The sequence below is a fragment of the Abramis brama genome, assembly GCF_963993115.1.
Source record: "Abramis brama genome assembly, chromosome: 8".
NCBI lineage: Eukaryota > Metazoa > Chordata > Actinopteri > Cypriniformes > Leuciscidae > Abramis > Abramis brama.
The window spans coordinates 29,915,240-29,940,589 of NC_139970.1; the positions used below are offsets into that span (position 1 = coordinate 29,915,240).

The 25,350-nt window shown below is 38.1% G+C and overlaps 2 protein-coding genes across 2 annotated transcripts; one reads left to right on the top strand and one right to left on the bottom strand.

The window, feature by feature from the left end:
- Nucleotides 1–5,441, top strand: tmem30c (transmembrane protein 30C). The gene is made up of 8 exons (XM_084121865.1): nucleotides 1–145; nucleotides 290–503; nucleotides 1,290–1,406; nucleotides 2,118–2,225; nucleotides 2,390–2,480; nucleotides 2,564–2,713; nucleotides 2,791–3,003; nucleotides 3,930–5,441. Exons 1-8 carry the CDS (start codon nucleotides 78–80, stop codon nucleotides 4,115–4,117), a joined length of 1,149 nt encoding a protein of 382 aa, XP_083977991.1. The 5' UTR covers nucleotides 1–77; the 3' UTR covers nucleotides 4,118–5,441.
- On the bottom strand, nucleotides 5,388–24,696 carry dcbld2 (discoidin, CUB and LCCL domain containing 2). The gene is made up of 15 exons (XM_084121864.1): nucleotides 24,400–24,696; nucleotides 21,586–21,810; nucleotides 20,827–20,964; nucleotides 17,275–17,326; nucleotides 17,122–17,194; nucleotides 12,387–12,520; nucleotides 11,484–11,524; nucleotides 11,062–11,277; nucleotides 10,853–10,977; nucleotides 10,252–10,399; nucleotides 10,042–10,170; nucleotides 8,845–8,938; nucleotides 8,684–8,730; nucleotides 8,491–8,604; nucleotides 5,388–8,407 (listed from the first exon to the last, which is right to left on the bottom strand). The coding sequence occupies exons 1-15, from the start codon at nucleotides 24,503–24,505 to the stop codon at nucleotides 8,034–8,036; spliced, it is 2,016 nt and encodes a 671-aa protein (XP_083977990.1). The 5' UTR covers nucleotides 24,506–24,696; the 3' UTR covers nucleotides 5,388–8,033.
- Nucleotides 24,697–25,350: the final 654 nt, after the last annotated feature.

The window sequence follows — 25,350 nt, forward strand, 5'->3', positions numbered from 1 at the left end:
ACATTTATTCAAATGCGGCTCCCACACATTACGGCAGAGTCCAGGAATGAGGAGAGACTCAGTTCTGATAGAAAAGAATGTGTGGAGCGCTGGGGAGGTTCACAGTCAGAGCTAAAGACAGGGAGAACTGCTCTGTGTGTATAAGGTGGGGTGGTTGTAGTTAATAATTAACAGTCACATAAGGTTCAAAGGTTCAGTCATACTGGGAACTGGGAAAACTTCCTTCGGTGGCAGTTAAATGAAACACTTTCTTATTTGAATTTGTGTTATTATTACTATTTTTGTGAAGTTGCAGAGAATCTGAGATGGGAAAGAAGCAGGCAGGCACAGGGCCATTGTCGAGGCGTCCGGATAACTCCGCATTTAAACAGCAGAGGTTACCCGCCTGGTCTCCATCTCTCACGGCACAGACCGTGCTGCCAACTTTCTACATCCTCTCTCTCGTGTGCTTGTTTCTGGGCGTCTGGCTCCTCATCACTGTTCAGAAAACACACGAACTGAAGGTTAGACGGGGTTTTTTTTTATCAAGTGCCAATGTGCAAGACAGCAGGAAGTGGGGAAACAGATCAGAAGGATGTGTTCCTCTGGAAACAAGATCAACACAACCCACAAATGAACTTACTGTGTTCTTATAGTGTAACTTCATGTATTAGTCAAGTCCTTTTGCTATTTTTACTCATAATGTAAAGTCCTTTTGCTATTTTTACTCATAATGTAGACCTAACATTTGTCATTTGATCAATTCAAAATATTGGTTTCATTTTGCTATTATTAAACTTTTCCTCGGTTGGTGGTCAAAAAACAAATTGTTAGACTTTTTTTATTCAAAGTCATTACATTAGCACTTATTCAATTTAGTTGTTTAATTAAAGTAGCTGACTAACTACATATGACCATGATTGTTGTCTTGTTTGTTATTAGCATGGCTTGCTAAGGCAGCCATATCTACAGACCAGAATATCATAGCCTTGGGGGTGCGCTATTTTAAATTGGGCCAGTAAACAACCACCCTGAACATCTTAGCAACCATATAGCAAAATGACAGCAGCATTTGCATGGGCATCACTCTGTTTTTATTAAGCATAAAAATCTGGTTTGCTACATTATGGTACCTCTATAAAGAAAATTGCTCAGTATGGTCACATTTATAAATGATGGAAAGAAAAGGGGTGAATGGGATTCAAACCACACGAGCACCACATCACAACATTTTGGAGTATGTGCTGCCATAAATCCAACCACAGTCACATTTTACACTCATGTCGTATGTTGTTCTTTCTGCTGCATAGGTGGATTACACTAAAGCTGGAACATGTGAACAATGCTTCGAGAAGCGGAAGCATGCCATCAACACCAGAACGCCCTGCACGTGCTCAGTCCAGTTCTACATTCCCCAAAACTTTTCGGTGGGTCAGTTCAAGAAGTGATTTGACCGTTCAAAAGTTTTAAAGATTTTTTTAAAGGAAAGTAATGCTTTTATACAGCAATGATACATTAAACTGCTCAAAAGTGAAAATGTTCTTCTGAACTTTCTATTCATCAAAGAAACCTGAAAAAACATGCATTATGGCTTTGAAAAAAAATATTAAGCAGCACAACTGTTTTCAACAATGATGTTTTGAAAAGGAAAATTGTGTGCAAAATACAAAATTAGTTTTTATGCATACATGATACTAGTGTATCACTCACTAGCCTTGTCTGCACAAAGTTAAATCCAATTTTATAAATAATATACCATTTTTGAACTCCTGGCATGACTATTTAAAACCAGTAAACCTAACTTTGGTTTCATGCACTGTTTCCAGCAGAATTTGAGTGTTTTCTGCCTAGAAAAGTCCCACTGGTAAAACGATGATTTACATAAACTCAAATAACGTAATTAATTAAGTCTAATTTTTCAAATTATTTTCTGTGGTAAAGTTTCTGTGCTTCAGATTTTAGAGTATTCAAACCGTACTTTAAAAAAAGAGAGAGAAGACATCCTAAATTAAATTCATATTACAAATGTCTGATTCCTAATTTAATTGAGACACCATATGAGCTTCATAATTTGTCATCAGCGTGTTTCCTTTCAACATGATGTAGTACTATGTCTGATAGCATGCTGTCTCCCTCAGGGCGATGTATTCTTTTACTACGGTCTGAGGAACTTTCATCAGAACCTGCGGAGGTACATGGACTCCCGCGATGATGCACAGATGGTGGGGAGGAAGAACAACCTGAAGGTGCTGGACGTCTCTTTCACTCCCCTTCTGTTTGCACTCCTTTTTCACGCTCTTTCCTCATCCCTCCCACTCACTGATTAAAATAACGTCTGTCTTTATTTGATCTCACTATGCTTCATATTAGTAGCGCTGTTATCACATCCAAGATGTTATTGCTCACGTAGGCACCGAGTTCGTACTGCGCTCCGTTCGATTACGATGCAAACAGAGTACCCGTTGCCCCATGTGGTGCTGTGGCCAACAGCATGTTCAACGGTGAGACACATGTTAGTATTATGCTAATAAGCCATTTTGCTTGCTGCTTGTGATTTGTTTATACCATATTATTTTTATTTTAGACTCATTTACAGTGATTTATTATCCAACGAATGAGCCAGAAGTACAAGTTCCACTCTACAGGAAGGGCATCGCTTGGTACACGGACAAAAATGTCAAGTTCCGTAACCCTCCGACCAACAACACATTCACACTTCGACAAGCCTTTGAAGGTACACTCCACCATATGCTGCATGTGTTATGAGCATGTGTCTCTTTTTCTCATTGTTGTCTCTCTGTTTGTTCTCAGGCACGATTCAGCCCTTATACTGGCAGCGTCCGGTTTATGAGCTGGATGACACAGACTCCAACAACAATGGCTTCATAAATGACGACCTGATTGTTTGGATGAGAGAGGCGGCCTTCCCTAATTTCAAAAAGCTTTATGGGGTTCTCAATCGTGCTCAAGGGCCTTTCAATCAAGGCCTGCCCAGTGGCAACTACAGCATCTCTATAATTTACAGTATCCTTTGCTCATGGAGGACAGAATTGGTTGTAAATGGAAGGAGAGGGTTCGGCAGCACTGACAGCCAGGCTTTTGGTTTGGTGACGAAACTTATTACACCTTATTCACCTTATTACCTTAGTTCATTTCAAGGGATAGTTCACCCAAAAATGAAAATTCTGTCATCATTTACTCACTCTCATGTCGTTCCAAACCTCTATGACTTAAGGGATAGTTCACACAAAAATGAAAAATTTGTCATTACTTACCCTCATGATGTTCCAATCCTGTATGGGTGTCTTTCTTCTGTTGAACACAAAAGAAGATATTTCAAAGAATGTTGGTAATATCTAACAAATAGATAATAATATAAAACAAATATCTTCTTTTGTGTTCAACAAGAAACTCATAGAGGTCTGGAACAACACGAGGGTGAGTAAATGATGACACAATTTTCATTTTTGGGTGAAATATCCCTTTACTTTCTTCTGCGGAGCACAACATATTTTATGTATAGCTCTTACATTTCTAAAAAATAACGTCTTGATGTTCCACAGAAGAAAGAAAGTCATATAGGCTTGGAACAACATAAGGATGAGTAAATCATGACAGAATTGACATTTTTGGGCCAACTATCCCTTTAAGACACTATCCCCTGGTTTGGCAGACAAGGTTTAAGATAGTCCCAGACTAAAATGCATGTTTGAGCTGTTTTAACTAAAAGCAACTTGCATATCTGACATATCTTTAAATAGGTCAGTGCCATTGTTTTGACTCAAGATGCACACCATGTTTTTTTCTAAGGCACGTTTATAAAAGCTACTTAAATGTCCTATTTGAACTAAGGCCTAATCCTGGCTTAATCTAAGCCCTGTCTGTGAAACCGGGCCTATATGTATCCATTTCATTTCTATCTTAGATTTAGCCTTGACTAATACCTTCAGATTTTCCTGTTGAGCCCTTTCAAGGTCAGAAGGAGCTGGTGATCTCCATGGTGACCTGGTTTGGTGGGCAGAATTACTTCCTGCCCATAGCATACCTGGTGACCGGTGGACTGATCTTGGTGGCAGCTATTGGACTCACAATGGTGTTTGTGAAAGTGGGCAAAAAGGGCAAGAACATGGAGGAATAAGCCAAAGGAAGAAGGAAATGCACATCAGAAAAGAATGACAAACATTGCCATTATAGGCATATTGGAAGCAATTTAATTGTACATATACATTGTACATATCATCCTATCTAATTATGAGAATTTTTTTTTTTTTGGCCAAAACCCATTTTGTATGGTTCCATAATAATATTAATAGTTTTATATACAGTGGCATTCAAAAACACACATTGAAAATCTGGGATTAAAAATAGAGATTAAGTGCGTGATCTGTGCTAATTTTTCGATTGAACTTTTCATGCAAGTTGTAATGCTTATAATTTGTAATTGAAAAAAAATAATCTGTATTAAAGTAGAAAATGGCAAAATACAAACATTTTTGCAAGTGGACTTTTGAACCCCACTGTATTATGATGATGAAATGTAAAAACTGGCCTGTATTTCCAGACAGGAAATGAATAATGGTTAATTAATAATTTTCAGATGTCTAAAATCATTGCACTGAGGTCTCTTCACATCTGACATAATCTAAGTTTGGAATAGCATACTACTAACTAACTATGCTTTCTGTAATGACTATAATATAGTGCAAAGTATGCAAATTTACTTTCTACAGTACATACTCGTAAAAGTACGTATGTAAAAGTGCAGTTTACAAAGGGGACATTTGACTTGATCTTCCATTTCCAGTGTGATTAATTAACCAGAAAGAATTGCATAATGTTTAACATACTATTAAAAAAAAGGATACAGTACGTACTCCATTAGTACGCAGTATATCAGTAAACTACCAGCAGGGGGCGTCTGTGACATTATACGAAATCCTGATATGTGAACACGCGATAACAAACCACCACCTGTGGTTGCTCAACACTACATTTACTTGTTATACAGCATACATTATGTGTTATTTTTAAAGAAGAATGCATCAGTTTACACATTTGGCGTATGTATTTATGCGCTTTCAGCACTCCAAATAGTTTACAAAGTGGCTTTTTTTGTCAGCATGAAACGTTGGGCATAACGCATTCGTCATTCAGTCAGACGCTAATATTTGGGGAAATTTGTATCACAGGAGCATATTAAATCGAAATATTTGTCTTATATTGTCATCTACCCATTAATATTTTGAAGCTCAAAATATTTGATATTGTGCTTTGGGATTTCAACTGCTCAGGTCACATTATTAAATTGTGTTATATTAATGGTTAATAAATAAATATGAGAAATAGCACTGCTGCATAAATTGAAGGCCAGTGAACGATTCCTAAATTCAGCAGTCTAAAAAAATGTATTTCTTGTAATTACATTTTATTTTTTAATAAAACTTAAATTTACAATTTTTAAATTGTTTTTCTATACAATCAATCTACAGTACCAATCATCATTTAGAGACAGATGTACAGTGAACGGCAGACAAACATGAACACACACAGGCTTGTGGATACAGTGCACAGAAACACATTACATACAACTCTGATAAGATTTCAAAAACTATAAGCAGACATGCACAAACACGACTGAATCTGGTATACTTTTAAACTCACAAATACATTGAAACACACATACATGTCCATAGTGCCACCACTGTGGACATTTCATTGCTTTAAGCCAGTAAACTAACGCAAGTACCGAAATATGACTTGTCAGATATTGTAGTAAATGACAAACGTAACAGTGTACAAATCTGAGTTTGAACATGCAACATCCTGGTATCCAAAATTCATAGCGTGAGGCAACGTTTGGTCTGATAACATTAAATCAAATGGATAATATGTTTGGACTGATTATCCATCAAGTTGTTTGGTCTTCAAGTCAACCACAAAAAAAAGAAAAAAAAAAAGATATAAAGACAACTTGGCACAGAGTGAATCCTATTATAGGCAAGAATGTCGGCATCCTGTATCTTGCTCTTTAACCTTTGACCACTAAAGGTTCACCTTTCGTAAAGGATCCACTAGGACAGTGTAACCGTGGAAGCAGTGCATGCTTGGTAGCTTAAACTTGACCTGTTAGTGGTTTGGGAATATTAAAACAAGACACATCAGCAGGAAAAAATGGATCTTTGCATGGCACAGGTTTTCACGTGCATGACTAAAGATATATCTGCATAAATGTGTATGCGCAGTCATGCACAGAGGACTTTTCCATGGAATTTGAAAATGAAGCACCAGCACCATCGCTGTACCATTTTTTTTTTTTTTTTTTAAACAAAGGCATTGCTATTTCCTGTGCTGAATAAATCTTTGTCAGTCGGTCCTTCTTTAATTAATTCAGACTAACTAAATGATGCAAAATCAACAAAAATCTGTTCCAAAACCTTGTGAGCTGCCAATCAAGGCATCACAGTCATGCTCCAAATGGCAGGCTTTACTGCAGTGACATCAATGAAAAAAATTAATCCAAGATGGCGGATGAGTGGAGACAAATGTTCTGATGATTTTAAATAATCACATACGTCTTTCAATACTGAAATGTATTAATAAAAACTAGTTAAATATAAGTAAAACTGAATATTTTTATAAATATTTGTGTACAATGTATTTTTGTGCTGCTTAGAGTACTGAGGTGTTAGCTTAGCAATATGCTAACATCAAACTACAAATTGTGAGCAGGCGAGTTGCTGCCTATCTAAAGCATGACATCTAAAGGCTGGAATACAGGACACGCTTTTCAAATCTGAACAAGTTTTAAAATTTTAGGCATCATATACTTATTGGCTTTATGAGTCATTCTGAACACAAACTCAGAAAGCAGAAACAGTTGCCTCGTTGCTAGGAATTGCATGACAAATAAAAACAAAAATCAGCTCAAAATATCCTCCAGTTTGATATCCTCTGACTGGATGCAATTAAAGTCTGAAGCTAAAAAAAAAAAACACATCTGTGGCTAAAAGCTAAAAAGTATATATTTTTTCAGTACCTAATTTTGTTTGTCCTAATGTGGATTTGCACATTTTGGGAGCACAGAAAGACTTTCTTGACTGATGACATTGCTCATCTCTAAGCAAATGATGATTTTCATTATTTATTTTTCTATATTATTTAAAAAATAAGTATTTTTGTTGTGGATGTCCCAATTGGGATGTAGGATTTGCACATTTTAGAGAGTTAAATAAAAGGTTATATTTTGGTTGCATTTGTAAGTTAATAAAAAATATGTAACTGAACTATGAACTAAAATAGGCATAAAATATCAATATTGATCACAGGCCCCTTTATCTAATAAAATTGTAAATGTATTGCAGCATGTTATGAGGTATCAGTAAATATCGTATTGCTAGCTAGGAGAATCAATGTCAAATTTACTCCCTATAAGTTGGTATACTGCACTAATAAGGCAGCTGTCTATTAAGGCAGTACAAAGCAAGTTAACTCACTAGGTTATGGAACAGAAGTAGAGAAACCAGTCTGTGTTGCTATGTCACAAAGAAGGCACCTATGTAACAGCAGAATACAATCCAACAGTGCAAAATGACAGTGAATCACAGTGTTATGAGAGTGTTTGTCGATTAATTTGAAATTTGATCATTTGTTATTCTGCACAAGGGCGGTTTTGATGAAAATATCTTTGCCTAAGGGGGAAAAAATGTGCCTGACAATGAGCGATCGAGATGAATACATCTCCGCTCTCAGAAAAATGCACAGATATCTAAAGACTCACAGTTTGATAGCAGAGCATAGTCACATATATGCACTCGTACACACACATTTAGACGCATGAACACACAAAACACCCACCAAACACAGTAGTGTAACGAGATCTCTGCTGTTCTCTCTCTCCTGACATTCCTTTGTGTTATTTCAGTGATAGGACTTGCGCGGCGCACAATTTGAGATGGCTAGGAGCGGAACGTTTGCGCACATTCTGATCTGCAGATTTCTAGGAAAGGTAGTGTTCAGCCGAGGGTTTCCAAAAGGGTCCACTCTTCTGTGATTGTTCAGTCTATTTTCTGACACGGTGCATTGTGGGTATTCTGTGGTACTTGATACAACTGTCCTTCTGTGGGTGTGGCTTGATCAGATGTGCTCTTGGGTGTGTCATAGGCTGAGCTTGCTGATTGGCTGCTGTCTGTCCGAGCCACTAAACCACGGCCCCTGAATGGTAGAGTGCCTCCTGATAGGTGGTTTGCCCTGTCGATCATGATTGGTGTAGCGTATTCAGTGCCAGAAGCAGGAAGGGGCTCAGCGTAAGCATGGTAATGTTCCGGGGGAATAGGTGCATCATACTCGGGGGCATCGCCCTCTTCAGGTTTAAACGTTGACCTTTGTCCGAGAGAGGCCATGGTACCGGTGACAAGCGGTTGGGCATATTCTAAGCAGATGGGAAAGGCAGAAAATAGATTGTTAAAGGGTTTGTTGGGGAACATAAATCTACAAGTTTGTTTGTATGTGTACCTGCAGGCTCCACTCGGGGTCTCTGGTGGTCCACTCGGGCTGTGGAACTGTAACGAACACAGTCGTCTCCATCCAGCTTAGAGGGCAACAGCTGTTTCATACTCTTCCACCACACTAAAACACACATTTACACACATTTAATAATTCATGTAGGGGAAAATGCATAAGAGGAAACAAGTGAGAACAGACGCACCTGTGCGTTCCCAGTGCGGAAGTTCATAAGTCACCTCTGGGCTTTTTCTGTAGGTTTGAATTTTTATGAACAAGGTTTTAAAAAGAGGCTGAAATATTTTGGCTGGTGATTTTGAAATAATTTGAGATGCCTAAACGTTTAGTTTTTTTTTTTGTACTGACCTGTTCTTCCACAGCCACGAGCACACCATCACTAACACCGGGGTTGTCAGAACCAGCACTAATACAGGGACCAACACTGCCACCAGTGCCACCTCTGCAACATTTACACAGCACATTAATAACATTAATCTAGCGTTAGAACGGTTCAAAACCCTAGTGAACTGCCTACCTAGACAATATTTTTAGGCATCATAAGCATGCTCCATAACATAAAGGCTATTCCAGTTAAATGTTACATCTGATAACAATCTTAAATATTCAAATGTATACAATTGTGTCTAAAATAAAAGTGAAAAATATGTGAATTTTGGCATCACAACATTATAATATACAGTATAAAAAAACAGTATATTCATACAAATTGGATACAAATGGAGATTTGTTAAAGATTAAATTTAACAGTGTTTTCAAATTATTAATGTATAAATATTATGTGACTAAGTTAATGGCAAAGGTAATCTAAATGTTAAATTGGAAAATAAGCATGCACAATTAAATATCAAATGATACTTAAAAATTAAATGATAAAAATAATATCGGTGCCGATATATTGTGCATCACTATCCAATATCTAGATAGCACTGCTTGTGCCCTTTGTGGATAAGGCAATCTCAGAAAACAATTCAGAAATTCATGCAAGATGACACATCGATTTAAGGATTGATTATATTGATTATAAATATTGTATTCAGTACTAAACAGTATTGATAGATTGATTCAACTAATTAAAAAGGGACAATTTCACCCATTTTTTTATTTTTTGTTGTTTACTTTGAGTTTTAACTTGGCAACATACTAAAATGAGACTGCTAGAATCAACTGTAAAACCTAAATCAGTGCACTTCATATGAGAAGCGAGTTTGCGGTCTATATAAAACATCTTAAATCGGCCATTTATGATGTTCCATTTGACTAAGAAAGCTGCCTGAGAGGCCATTCAAAAAGAACACGTTTTGCATTCACTGCGCTGCTTTTCCATTGTTTTTTCTATGTAAACATACGCTAGATGGACATGTTTAACACCGTTCTAAAAACCTGGTGCTCAAGTTGAAAAACATGACCTTTTTTCATTTCACAGCCCTGCATCTTGCATTTTTAAACAAATGACCCCTTAGAAAGTAGATGTCATTGTCTAAATATACGGCAAGGCAGCTCACTAGCACATATGTTAATTAACTTAATAAACAATGCTTTTACCATCGTGAGAGTGCGGAGGCATGGTGGTGTTTCGGATGTTGGGCGTGTGTGTCGTCCTCTCCTGCAGGGGGGGCACTGTGCTTTTTCTGCGAGGGGGAGGAGGGGCTGGATGGAAGATTCTTGGCCTCGCTGACCAACAGAAAGAGATCCAATCATGTTTAGCATAGCTACTTGGCCAAATCGGAGACAGATTTCTCAGATTAGTCTCACCTGCATGCGGCTGGCAGCCCAGCAGCTCCATTTTAAGAGCAATCCTCTGGTGCCACTGGAAGGGACATATTCTGATAAACCGTGCTTCAATTGGAGGAATAAAGTTGTTCCGTACTTCCTGGAAATAGTTGGTGTTGCCTTGGAAAATCTGTTACAGAGACACAAGGACACATTGTCTTGGCAACAAAGAACATTTGGCCTCAGACCAAGGTCCATCTTATTTACGCCAAATCAATGCGCTTCTCGTTAAGCTCCCTGACAGTCAATGGACATTCATTATTAATGACCACAGAGTGCACTTTAATTTCAGGGTCCTTAAACCACAGGAATGTAAAACCCTTTTTCCTGGAAATATACAAACAGTGATGTCATTCTGCAGCAGTTAGAATACGACAATAGACACACACACACATATATACATACATATATATATATATAAAATCAAGGTGGTACATGGGACAAGTCAAATGTTGATAATACACCTAGCTAATTTGATACTTAAAAGAAAAAGTAACTTTTTTTTAATTTTACCCAATATTTGTATTTTTTACGTGTTATTACAATACTATATCCTCCAGAGTACTAAGGAAATCCTCCATACCTTGTTTTTATCCGATTCCACTTCTTGATAGGGTTTCCATTGCCGTCCATCATGGCTAAATAACACCTCATAGGACGAAATGTAAAACTGATACTCTGGGAGGGTGGAGCCAGTGGTCACAATACCTGAGAAGTACATTCAACTGAATGATCAATCAAGACATACAGTAGATGAAAACACTGATCTTTTCTCTCATACACAAACTCTACCTGTTATTTTTTTCTCTTTCTTCAGGTCCACTTGAATCCATTCTTTTGTGTCGCTGTTGGCTGCTGCCCACGGGCGTCCCGGTGTTTTGAGGCGGGCCCCTGTGGGGCCCCAGACGGTGGGCTCCTTTCCGTGACCGCCCCATTCCCACTCCGACGAGGCTGTGATCTGAGAGTCGCTGACCACCCCCGACTCCAAACCCAAAGTGCCATAGCAACCTTACAGAGAGAGAAAATGAAAGTTTCTATTATTAGATCATCAAGGTGTAGGTCATTTCTATAAAAGTGACAGGAATAAAGAACAAACTTCTTTATTAAATCAAGTTATATAAACTTTTTTTTTAATCTATTTTGGTTTCTGGAGAGTACTGCACATTCAAAAAATAGAGAAGACAAAAAGTTTTATACATTACTGATTCACTCACCGCTAGTCTTGAAAGTAAAAAGGCTGGGGGAGAGATTTCCACTGTAAGAGGGAGAAAGACACAGAGCTATCATTCTGTCTACCAATCAACTTATTACACAGATTGACACAGGGCTATCATTCTGTCAACCAATCAATCAATTTATTACACAAATGGGAAAAAACTCAACCAAAGAAAGGAATCAAACTAGGTTTGAATTTCCAGAAGGAAATACCAGTGCTTGCAAGGCAGCAAAATGCTTTAGTAAGTCTAGGTTATGGGCTTCCATTCGGTTTAAATGAAATGCTGCATCGGAGATGTTTTGCACACAGCATGATTTGTACTAGATTTGTACATGAGAATAAACACGATTTTTGCAGTGTAGACGGCTATAGGTGGTTGCAAATAAATGCATCCAGTATGCAAATGTTAAGCTGTCACTTATGCTGTGTTTACGGCATGTCGGAATTACCATAATTACCAGATGACAATTTAGAGCAGTTTGGGTCCTCTGACTCAAAAGTATTTGTTTCTATGGCAACAAACGATTCATAAAGCCAAGATGGATCCACGTGCTGCTTTGATGTTTATGACAGTACTTAATCATTAATTCACCTCAATGCACTCTTGCAAAATAAGAGTGCAATATATGACTATAGCTTTCATAAAATCTTGTAAAATCATTAAATGCTTTCCAACTTGAAAGTATCCAACTTTTTGAGTTTCCAACTTTTTTTATTTTTTATAATAATGTTTCCTAATGCAAAACCCCTGTATTAAGCAGTTCAACAGAATAAATTTGCAGAACGAATAAGAAAAAAGTTTAGAGACATTTCAAAACTGCAATGCCTTGCAAGCCCAGTAATCAAATTAAATAGATTTTCCCATGAAGAAAGCAAGCAAGAATGCAAATGGGCTACTCACGGCACAGATGTCACATTGTTAGCCAGTGAGCTTTCGTAGTGTGGGATGCCTTTGCTGCTGACCACACTGATTTGCCCCCCCAGAGTGTTGGAGACCACACCTGCATGAATACCGGCCAGACAGAGTGGAGAAGACTGCAGAAAGAGACGGTGAGACATTAAGACAGCTGGCACTGATTCACTCACCTAAAACCCACAAGCTGTGACTTGGCATGATGAGGTCACATCCTTGAAGCAGAATTGCAGTGGTATCATTTATGCCACTATGATAAAGAATGATGAATGAATCATAAGAGGAACTTCTTGCAGAGTTTAGACTGAGTTACACACAGAGTTCTCACAGGCCACAAACACATTGTAAAGTTTTGGGAATGACAAATGCGTACACAATACTGCTCAAAGGTTTGGGGTCAGTATGATTTTTTTTGAAAGAAATTAATGCTTTTATTCAGCAAGGATGCATTAAATTGATCAAAAGTGACAGTAAAGACATTTATAATGTTACATAAGATTTCCCATTTCAAATAAATACTGTATTTTTGACGTTTCCATTCATCAAAGAATTCTGGAAAAAATGTATTGCAGTTTCCACAAAGATATTAAGCAGCACAACTGTGGACAATAATAATGTTTCTTATTTCAAAATTTGCATATTAGAATGATTTCTGAAGGATGGAGTGATGGATGATGAAAATTCAGTTTTTCCATCACAGGAAAAACTTAAATTTAAATTGTAATAATATTTCACATTACTGTTTTTACGCTTTGATCAAATAAATGCAGCTTTGAAAAGCATAAGTGATTTCTTTAAAACATTATTTTACACTTACCAACCCCAAACTTTTGATTGGTAGTGTATTTACGGGAAAGAAACTCATTAAATTATCTTTCAGTGTGTGCTGTGTACAGAATAAATGAGTCGCTCATATAACCTTAAACTCAAGGTTACTGCATACATTGTGAAAACCATAGTTTTTAGTCATAGCTGACAAATAGTCATAGCTGACAAATGTACCAATTAGTTTTTGTTAATTAAAGTCAACCCAAACCTTAAAATTGTGTCATCATTTACTCACCCTCATGTTGTTCTGCATGTGGAACACAAAATAAGATAAATAAGATGTTTTGAAGAATGTTTCAACTGTTTGAAAAAACTAAAACAAGATTGGACCCCACTGATTTTTCTTGTATAGACTTTTTCAAAAAAGAAGAAAATTAGTCAAACGGGTTTGGAATGACATTAGGATGAATAAACGATGACAATTTTCTTTTCTTCTGCTCTCATCAACTTTGTAGAGTTGTTTAAGAAAAAAAAAATTGGTTGCCGACATGAATTTGTGAATTCTAAAACTAAATTATGTTGGTGTCCATTAAAGAATCATGTCAATTGTGAATGTTGACTATACAGTGTTATTCTGCATGCATTTTGGGGACTATTGAAGAAGAATAGCAATAAAGCTTGCCAGAAAATACAACTCATTTAGCAGCTTATGAAGTGACAGGAAATGTACCACATTTGCCATCTGCTGTGGCAGCACATAAAGGACAAAATGCAAGTGTCATTTACACACCTAATGTGCACCCTTCCCTCAATTTTGTTGAATTAGAGCTTAAAAGCTTCATGTCTTTCTTAATAAGTTGTCTGTGTCCAAAGGATGCACAATTAATCAAATAAATAATCAAGACTGCACACTTCAGTTAAGGCTTAAATGTCTGTAGTGCATGTGAAAGCAATATAATCAGAGGCATTTAAATCAGTTTTATAAGCCTGTCAGAAAGAAAAACACTCCTAATAAACACTTTTAAGCAATCTGATCCACAGATGCGTGTTTTATGTTTCACTTACATTCACGGTGACACTCGAATGCACATCATAGTGAAATCACGACTTCCAAAACTCATAAGCAGGAGGACTTAAAGCACTCAGAAGAGAAATAACAACTGCATCTATCTGCAATGTGTACAAGGCCAGAGCCACTTGCTGCCCGGCACTGGAATAATAGTAAAATTGCTAGTTTAAAAAGGAAAAAAAAAATACAGGTCTGATTATACACACACAGAGTTGGGACTCCAAACCAATAAGAGACCACAAACACTAGACAAACTCTCAACACCCACACACACTAGGCAAACTCTCAACACCCACACACAACGACACCGCAAACACACACCACTTCCTCTGGGCAAAATAAAACACTGCTCTGACCACAAAAAACTCAGCACACACACACACGTTCGCAAGGCGTCATATGGGCCCCACACTAATTCTGAGGGTGTATCTGAGCTGAGAAACAAGACTGTTGTCAGCTGGTCTGCATTAGAAAACCATTCAGCCAAACCTGATCTAACATCTCCCTGAGAAACACACTGTCATACACACACAAAAACACGCGCACATACATCCAAACACACAGACGCGCATACCAACACGCCCCTAGGAGACCAAGAGCTCTGAAAGTGACACACAGAATCATTTACAATGACTTAACTTCAAAAGAACGCCTGCTTCTCGCTCTGTCTTTCCCTCAAACTCAACCACGTTCAAGCTTAAAAACACGCTCTCAGAAGACAACTGCCTATTGTGTTCAAACTGACAAATTCACATGTGAAATCATCCAGTTTAAAGCAAACAGGAAGCATTAAAGCAATGATGAGGTCATCAGAAATGACCTAATGTACAGATAAAACAGTGTGTGGTCACTCTTAGAAATGTTCTGCTGTTAAATGCAACTGAAAGCATCTTCAGCATGCTTTTGCTGACCACCGACATTTAAAAACATTTATAGGCGATGCACTTACAATGGAAGCCTGATAAGAGAGCAGGCAGAAACGCTAAATTAAATAAGTGTTTAAAATATACTATTGCTTTGAAGTATGAGCAAATAGTTAAACATTACATGATATAATCGCTTATCTGTGCAATTGTGCAACCTCAAGAGCCTGAAAGACCATTTTCTGCAGCTACCAATGTTTTCAATGACCAACCTTTTCTAAAAAGATGCAGTTCACTGAAGAAAGAATTTCTAAATAGCTTCTCTCTTGCACCACATTAATACACATTCCTTATGGAATGAAGGACAATTTTTATTAACATTGCTGAAGAATGTAAAGAATTCAGATGGAACATTTTCAAACATTGATCCAAAGAGAATATTTAACTTTGAAGAGCAATAACTGAATCACCACAGTTAAAGAGGATAAACAAACCATATAATGAAGAGGCAAGAGCACCCGCACCCACACTTCTTGTGTCCCTGAGCGGTGTCTGGTTTGTCCGAGTCAGATATTTTCAGTGAACTCAATGACTCAATCTGGTCGCAGTGGTTCTCAAATTGAGAGCTTATCAATATCAAAGATTATCAATGAATAGCGGCTTAAAATGTCAGTCGTTTTCTGGTACAACTTAAGAAGACTTGGAATATAGTGCATAAGTCAAATGGAGCACTTTTAAAATGTCTTTAGTGTGCTTTTACTTCATTTTTGAGGATTAAAAGCTTCGACCCTCATTCAGTGTAGCGGCATGAAAAAGAGTGACTAAAGCTCAAAGTATGCTTCGGTTTTTAAGTGTATGCTAGGGTATGTGTACAGTGAATTTCATCATCAGCATAGTATGCTAGTACTGCATGTGCACAGACAGATTCTTCTAACTGCGCATACCCTGTACGTTCAGTTCGCATGTGTGCCTTAATTTTTGCACTAATTAGGGGACGGGGGAACGGAACAACAGCAAGAACACAACAACAATTGACGTCCGCATTGACAAACGCTTGTGTGAGGAGAATTAAGAGATACAGACGACTCTAGTTTAAAAAAGTACATTTGTATCGGTCATTCTGGAGAGAAATAGCACAGACACTGGTCAAAGATAAAGTGTGCATGAGTCAAGAGTCCGTGTTCGCGCACACTATCAACTGCAGTGTTCGGCTATTAAAGACTGCGTGTTCGGCTGTACACATTTTTTAGCGTTCGCGTCAAAACTGAAGTATACTTTAGTCGTAACACATTATTTCTCCAAATTAGTTTGTCCACAAGTTGGCAATACTGGCCCAGCCACTTTCACAAGTAGTAAAAAAAAGAAAAGAAACAGAGATGGAACAACAACAAGAGCTACAACCCACCCAGGACCGCAACAAAAAAAGATTAGCGATAAAGTGAGGGGATAATACACGCAACTCAACAGTACAACTCTAGAGTACAAAGAAAGACATTTATCACTCTTAACTTCTGGAGATAAATAGCAAAACACTGGACAAGGATGAATCCTTATACTAGTGTGTGTGTGTGTGTGTGTTGACCACCTGTGTTTGCACACACTATCAAACAGAGTATACTTTGAAAGGCTGCACGTTTGGGTGTATGTGTATGCTCATGGTCACGTTAAAACTGAAGTATACTTTGCGTTTAGGGATAGTTCACCCCAAAAATGTGTCATCATTTACTCACCCTCATGTTGTTCCAAACCTTCATGAGTTTCTTTCATCTGTTGAGCACAAAGGAATACATTTTTAAGAATGTTGGTAACCAGACAGTTGACAGTAGCCATTGACTGTAGAAGTTCATGGCTACCATCAACTATTTGGGTACCAACATTCCTCAAAGCATCTTTTGTGTTCAACAGACGAAAGAAAGTCATACAGGTTTGGAACAACATGAGGGTGAGTGAATGATGACAGAATTTTCATTTCTGCCTGAACTAAACCTTTAATCCAACATCCACTCAATAGTGGCATACTTACGTCTTTGTATCCGTGTGGTATGGTTCCCGAAACCTCTCCGAAATCAGTCAGGCATCCAGCAGGACAGAATTTACTGCAAATGCAGGTTGGGAAAATGAGACACACATACGCAAGAACATACACACACACACAGACAGCTATAAATGTGGGTACCTGAACTCCGCTTCACTGAAGTGCTCTCCTTTCTTCAGACAGGTGATGAGGTCTGAAAGATGAAAAAAGAGAGACGCATTTTATAAAAGAGCACATTAGACGGTTGCCATGGTAACTATTGATTAATGTCATCCTTCCACACAAAGAAAATATGCAGCCATTTATGCGTGTGTGTTAAGTGCACACTGGCCATTCAGTAAGTGGCGTAACATATTGGTGTATTAGGTTTCATTTTTGTGGATAAAAGCCTCTATCTGAATGAACAGATCAATACCAACTAGATTTTCATCCGTTACTTTTTTTGAAGAAAAAGTGAGCGGTGCAAAATGTCCTGACACAATTGTGTATGACTGTGTGAGCGCATCTAAGGTTCAAGGTATTTTGTGGTTTTATTGTACCCATTACTCATACCCACAGCATGGATTCATCTGTCTCTTTCCTGACTCATGGGAAATATGATCTCTCTCTCTCTCTCTCTCTCTCTCTCTCTCTCTCTCTCTCTCTCTCGCGCACACACACACACACACACAGTCTCTCAGTACTGCGGTAAACAGGTGTAGCTCCCACATGGCAGTGTGAACCCCTGACCTCAGACAGCCCCAGAGGTCAAAGTGCAAATGTCATTGTTAAGACACATCCAACACAAGAGTGCACAGCTGTGATTCCAGAGATTTGGAGGCTCAGGATGTGCCATGCTGTAAAGAGCACCTCTTCACAAATGTGCTTACACTGAAGTTTCAACAATCACAAACTGAAACTTTCCTGTAGCATTAGACATTATTACTAAATAACTAGCACTACTTTCTCTCATGCTTAGAGTTCAATCACATCACTAATTGAAAAAATCCAAATGTTTGCTCGTTTTTACGTGTACATAAAGGTATGTGTGACGTACACAGCTATAATATTTTAAAGCCTTAAGTATAGCCTACACTAGCATGTGTACAGTGCATGTGACTAAAATTTCATTATTAGCATGTAATGTACACACACAGGCAGATTTTTCTCACATATGTTCCTTGAATGTTTTTTTGACTAATTAGTACTAACACTCAATAGACCCAGCCTACTGTTTCACCATATAAAAAAAAAGAAACAGAAACGGAACAACTAATTATTGGAGACTGACTCTGCAAACTATTGCTCAGACTCTGAATTATGCGTTTCTATGGCAACATTATTAACACCAAAATCAAAAATGAATCGATTGTAGTAATCAATAGACACAACCACAATGTAACAAGGAAGCGTTCCACAAAGATGCGAACGCTTCTTACAATCTCGAGTCGAATCTCATAACTGTGGTAATTTCAACATGCCGTGAATGCAACTTATGTACAGTTGCTGGTCATAAAATTAGAATATAATCAAAAAGTTGATTTATTTCAAGAATTCAACTTAACAGGTGAAACTAATATATTATATAGACTCATTACATGCAAAGTGAGATATTTCAAGCCTTTATTTGTTATAATTTTGATGATTATGGCTTACAGCTTATGAAACCCACGAAATCAAAATCCCACAGTAATTACACAGTAATACCATGGTCATTGAACCAGGTTTTGGTTCTTTTGGCAGTGTGGGCAGGTGCAAATCCTGCTGGAAAATGAAGGAAGCATGAAGTGCTCTGAAAATGTCCTGGTAGACGGCTGCGTTGACTCTGGATTTAATAAAGCACAGTGGACCAAATTCCTCTTTTCTGATGAGAGCAAATTTTGCATCTCATTTGGAAACCAAGGTCTCAGAGTCTGGAGGAAGAATGGAGAGGCACACAATCCAAGATGCTTGAAGTCCAGTGTGAAGTTTCCACAGTCTGTGTTGGTTTGGGGAGCCATGTCATCGGCTGGTGTTGGTCCACTGTGCTGTCCACTCAACGCAGCCGTCTACCAGGACATTTCCAGAGCACTTCATGCTTCCTTCAGCAGACAAGCTTCAATGGAGATGCTGACTTCATTTTCCAGCAGGATTTGCACCTGCCCACACTGCCAAAATAACCAAAACCTGGTTCAATGACCATGGTATTACTGTGTAATTACTGTCATTTCATGTAATATTCTAATTTTCTGGGATTTTGATTTCGTGGATTTCATAAGCTGTAAGCCATAATCATCAAAATTATAACAAATAAAGGCTTGAAATATCTCACTTTGCATGTAATGAGTCTATATAATATATTCTTGAAATAAATCAACTTTTTGATGATATTCTAATTTTATGACCAGCACCTGTATTCTGTATATATACGCTAAGCATTCGCATTAAAGCTGAAGTATACTTTGGACTTCAAGACATCAATGCTACAGACATGGATGCTATTTTTCTTCATTCAACGATCAGCGTATTTAATGAAAGTCACTGAAGGAGGGACCCGAGCCAAAACTAGGGACAAAAATATGACAGAAACTCAGGAGTTGGCAAGTAAGCAACCACCTGGCAACCGCCCACAACACCCTAGCAGCATGGCATCCACTTTCGCACAGGAAAGTGTTCACATTTGTAAGAAAGTGGAAAAAATCTAGTTGCTTGGATGCATTTCCATTTCTAAGACACATTTGCACAGTATGACATAAGAACTAACGGCCATTACATCATTTCCATGAATAACTTTAAATTATTGACGCATCTGTTAAATGAACCGCCTGTCATTCATAAGCTCTCAGGACGCACCCTGGAACCAGGAAAAACCCTAACACCCTGAGAGTCAGAAACATACTCCTGAAATAATCAGTTTCACATGATGTCCGTCACTCTCATCTGGATGGACAAACACACACAAAGTTTCCATAGCAGCTCTTTTTTGTGTCCCGAGACATCCAAGCCTACTTCAACAACACTAATTCATACAAATCACAAGCTTGCACTTGCACACATACACTACCCTTTAAAAGGTTTTTTTTTAGTTTTTTTTTTAAAGAAATTGAAATTTTCTTCTGCAAAACCACATAAAATTGATCAACAGTGACTTTTGAACTTCCTATTCATCAATGAATCCTGAAAAAGATTTCACTGTTTCCACAAAAATATTAAGCAGCACAACCATTTTTCAACATTGATAGTAAGACATGTTTCCTGAGCACCAAATCAGCATATTAAGAATGATTTCTGAAGGATCATGTGACACTGAAGACTGTGATGAACAATTGCCGAAATAGAAAGGCAATAATACTAATCTTATTCTAAAATATTTTGCTAACACATTTTGCACCTAAAAGAGCATGCACTTCAAATCTCCTCTCCCAATTACAACAGCACCATAAACTGCAGTGTATGTTGCTGAAAGTTCCAGGAATATTGACTGACTTTTTATTAATTTAAAGAAAGACCTAGTTTGTTCAGTAAACTACTGTTTAATAAAACAACAGCAACAACAAACAACATGGTTTGTTTCCCCCCCTGCTGTGCTGATAGCATACCAAACCGGGGTACGTACCGAACCATCATTTTTATGTACCGTTCCACCACTAGTACATGGTCTGTATCTACCCCAAGCTTTGAAAAAGGTGAAGACTATCAATAAATATATAAAAAAATCTGTTCCAGAATGGTTACCTTTGTGCTGACTACTGGTGTATGAGAGGAAGAGGCCACGGCCGTTGTTGTGCGGTCCACTCATGAACTGAACTGTGACCCGATGCCCCTCCGACTCTATGACAGCGTCTCTCCATTCTCTCCCTCCACAAAACTTCACTGCAGAGAGAGAAACGAGAATGATACTCAATTTCCATTTACTAGACAACAATCTGTACATTAGTGGACATTTTTGTTGCCATTACCAAGACCCTGTTTACACCCATTTTTAAAGTTGATATGAAAAGGAAATTGCATACATCTTTTCTTCCATATTCTGATGTATATTAGAATGAAACTGCTTCTTGAACAAGAAATACTGTAGGGCATGACTTGATTTTATCCAGTGGGAATCGATTGGATCATTGTTGCTTGCTAATTGATGCGATCTTGTGGGTGCGAGTTAATATTTTTGCTAAAAGATTATAAGGGCACATGAATTTTGATATATAATGTATTGTGCACAGATAAAACATTATTAACAAACATTGCAGTATTCCATTTAAAAAAAAATAATAGTCAATTTTGATTTCACGGTGACTTTAACATCAGTTTCTGGCAATTTTTTGGCTAGTACAAATGTTATTATTACCAGGTGTAACAGGCCTGTGGATCACAAAAGTTTTGAAAAGAAAAGTAACTTTTTAACCTTCTTCTCTCCATTTGTATTGGAAGTACAAATGGGACTGAGGACCAGGAAAAAAACAACAACAACACATCAAGTCCATAAGTGTTTCTCACCAATTTCCGCTCGTCCTGGTCCGATGCCATTATAAAGTCGCAGGTAAGAGACCTGGCAGTTGTTTGTATCGATATCAAGATCCGCAATGTGCACAAGGACTGTGAGTCCAGCGGTCACGCTGATTTCCCACTCACACACGGAGTGCGAGGGATAGGACAGAGGGTACAACAATGACGCCAGGCTCCCACTGCCCACACCCAACACAGTGTGTCCACAGCCGTCCCCTGAAAAACATCCAGAAACGATCAAGCACCCTGCAGAGCTCAAATTCAAAGGTACTTTTATATATATATATATACATAATGCACTGTGATCTTAAAATGTTATTCCAAGGCAATTCAAAGAATACCATTTGACAAACAGAAAGTACCCAAATTAAGAACAGATATTTTTTTGTCACTTAAGACTTAAACTTCATTTGGTGAAATGTTTAGCTTGGAAATTGTGTAAAAGAGCTCCTTGTTGAATCTCTAGAGGGGAGAAACAGAGAGACAGAGAGATGAGATCGCATTGCATTGCAGCTGCTTGCGCCGCCTGTCACGCGTTTACACACCGAATGAAACTCAGCTTGCGCTCTTGTTACGTAATCCTTGCTGGACAATATTCAGACCCCCGGAGCAAAAACAACAGCCCCCTCCACACACACACACACACACCTACACCTCTAGACTCAGTGTTTCCCTCAGCTTTACTCCACCCACACAAACCTTACATTTACAAAGTTGTATGCCCTGAACGCACTGTCAGCTAATTCAGATAACAGTCAGTATGAGAAACTGGGGCTATTTGTCTCATGTTTCACTGAAAATTTCTCATTAGTACTTTTATTCAGCAAGGATGCATTAAATTGATCAAAGTGACAGTAAATATATTTATAATGTTACAAAAGATATTGTCCTATAACGTCCTATTCATCACAGAATCCTGATAAAAATGTATCACTGTTTCTACAAAAATATTAAGCAGCAGTTTATTTAACAAACTTTGACCTTTTGTGACAATATAACAATATTAAAGGCATGGTAGCCGATTTGTTCCAGAAACATTTTTTGTCATGCTGGTTGAAAGTCTCTTCACATCCTGATAGCAATAACTAAGTTAAGTGGTCTAAATGTAATTATGTGTATATATTTCGTCTGTGGAAGACGTAGGACCATAAAATGTTTTCCGATCATTGCAATATATATGCAATAGGCTAATACATTACAATGTCCAAATCGCATACTCTCATGAGTAGGCACTTATTTTGAATATGTAATTACTTCACGACCGCTAAAAAGTAAGTTCTATACAGTACGAATGTGTGTAGTATGAATGTAATCCAGACGTACTACATTCGCCATGTTACCCTTACCAGCATCAGTTACATCGCTTCACTGCCATTCATAAATCCTCCTCCGTGGCCTCATGGCAAGTGGGTCATCCGGGTACTTTTTGCCTACTCTTTTATTGGTACTGTGAATTCAGACATACTTCTTTTGTCACATACTGTTTTTTGCCTAGTAGGGAAGTATGCAATTTCAGATGCAGCTGATGCCCTTCCTGCCTGTCAGCGTATGCATTTTCATACCTCTGCGCACCCTGCTTGCGCAGACATCACACATCATCATCAGCGCTTTTCATGCTAGACAGACATCAATCACCAAAACAACGAGCTTATGCTGCGTTCAAGCCATAACTACTGTAACATGGAAGAGATGGAAACCCGTAACCTGTTATACTCAGAGCGAATCGTGACTCGAAATTATGCGTTTCAATGGCAACACTATCAACGGGGAAATGAATCTGCAGCAGTCAGGTGGTACAGGTCAGTGCTCTTTGAGTTATGTTCATTATTATTGTAATGTTATGTGCTTTGAGACATGAGGTAGTTTAATGCTGTCTCTCGTGGCGCTTTTGTTTGCTCCCTGCTGTACGCATTCATGTGTTTTGAAGGAGGCGTGGCTTTGTAAAGCACTATGAAGGGAGGGTGGGATCTTGTGCTTTCAAAGCTAGCTCACTATTGCTAGCCTCTCTGAAAATTACCTACTCTACCTTTTAATGGCTTTTTTGGGGGGTTTGGAGAAAAAGAAATCTAGTAACAGTGAAGTACATGACAAATCGTGTGACTTCAAAATGGTGTCATCCATGAGGGGGCAACTCGCTCCATGTAGAATCAAACATCTTTATCAAGAGGACTGATATCTGTAGTCTTCAACTTGTGTGAGTGTGCATATTTTTATGGTATTTTGCAGAAGTGCTGTTTTTGTAGGTGTAAAACTAACTGGCAAAAACTTACTGAGTTAACTTCAGATTACATGAGAAGGACTAAATCTGTTAAAAAAAACACGTACTGCTGTTAAACGCTCCAGCTTGACACTGGACAACACATGAACTCACTACATATTTGGGAAAGCAGCGAGGGCAGCGCGCGGCCCATGTCAGGCGTTGCGTCATCACGTTCTTCTGTTGCTCCAGCTGTAGCACAGCAACAATGTAAGAATGCAAGAATGTACGCGCAATTATACAGCACAAACTCCGTTATTTATAGTGTTTACCCATTGGATTTATTACAGGTTCAGTCCTGCTAGTCTTGGTTAGTTACTGGTGTGGATTAGTGTCTGTCTTGATCGAACACACAATTGTGATTATTCATGAACCGAGCCTGGGTTTGAACCTACAACCTTTCAGATACCACTATGTACCATTACACCACACCACCCCGAGAGTTTGTTGTGAAACCACAATCGGTCCCAAACCCAGAGGTGGTGAAGCAGTTTATGAGAAGTTTCCCAACTCATAAAAACTTTAATCCCCATCGGAAGATCACGTACCCTTCTGCGCCCGCGAGCTTCTGGCACCGAGGAGTACGATGAAGACGATCAGGATGAAGACCGCAGCCCCTCCGGTCCCTCTGCCCACCATTACCGACGCGTCCATCCCAGCAGCCTGCAGTCCGAATGCATAATGCAAAAGTGTCCTGATCCAGCCGTGCGCGTGTCACAGTCCCGATAAGTGCGCGCGAGGGACCGTGTGTGTTTAGTATCTGGACGGTTTTATTGACGCTTCCTGAACTCTTGCGGCGCACGGTTAGAACAAACACGGGCTCTTCATCCCCCGATCTAATACACGACTTCCTCAACTTCCGCTCCTCCCACCACACAGCGGCCCCTAGATGGGAATTCTGTGGTATTCCATACATTGTTGTGGATAAGAAGTGATAATGGTTTGTTTTTGTTCGACAGAAATATATACTCAGAACAAAATGTCAAAGTTATTCTGGAAATAAAAACACAAGTAAAAGTAAATTATTAAAGCTGAGATGTTACGATGATTGTAAAAGCTAAAAAAAAAATATAAAAAAATACATTGTATATGGCCTTAATATGTTATTTTTTAATTTGTAAATTGTTTTATTAATGATAATAATGATAGCTTTTAATAAATTGTTCTTAGTCTTATTATTATGTAATATAAGTCTTATATTAGGCCTACTATTATTATGTCTATTAATAATCAGATATTACCTTTTTGGTTTTACTACTAATAATAATAATCACAATAATAATAACTTTTATGATGATTATGATTAACACTGAGTAGGACAAAATACATACAATTTGGCATTTATTGTTTACTTCAAGGAATTAATTAATATTTTTTATTTTAACTGTCATTGATCTACTGATTTATCATCTCAGTCAGACATAAAATGTATGGTTTTGACAAAATAATCATATCATGAAGATCACACGTCTATTAAACAGTAGCTATTTTGTTTTTCT

What these genes read in the sequence shown, in the direction of transcription:
- tmem30c (XM_084121865.1), top strand. Translation starts at nt 78, where the DNA reads ATGTGTGGAGCGCTGGGGAGGTTCACAGTCAGAGCTAAAGACAGGGAG. An exon ending in AACTGCTCTGTGTGTATAAG is followed by an intron (nt 146 to 289) that starts GTGGGGTGGTTG and finishes ATTTTTGTGAAG; the next exon opens with TTGCAGAGAATCTGAGATGG. An exon ending in CAGCATCTCTATAATTTACA is followed by an intron (nt 3,004 to 3,929) that starts GTATCCTTTGCT and finishes TAATACCTTCAG; the next exon opens with ATTTTCCTGTTGAGCCCTTT.
- dcbld2 (XM_084121864.1), bottom strand. Translation starts at nt 24,505, where the DNA reads ATGGACGCGTCGGTAATGGTGGGCAGAGGGACCGGAGGGGCTGCGGTC. An exon ending in TACCACACGGATACAAAGAC is followed by an intron (nt 12,521 to 17,121) that starts GTAAGTATGCCA and finishes CTCTTTCTGCAG; the next exon opens with TCTTCTCCACTCTGTCTGGC. An exon ending in TCGTGGCTGTGGAAGAACAG is followed by an intron (nt 8,731 to 8,844) that starts GTCAGTACAAAA and finishes TCAAACCTACAG; the next exon opens with AAAAAGCCCAGAGGTGACTT.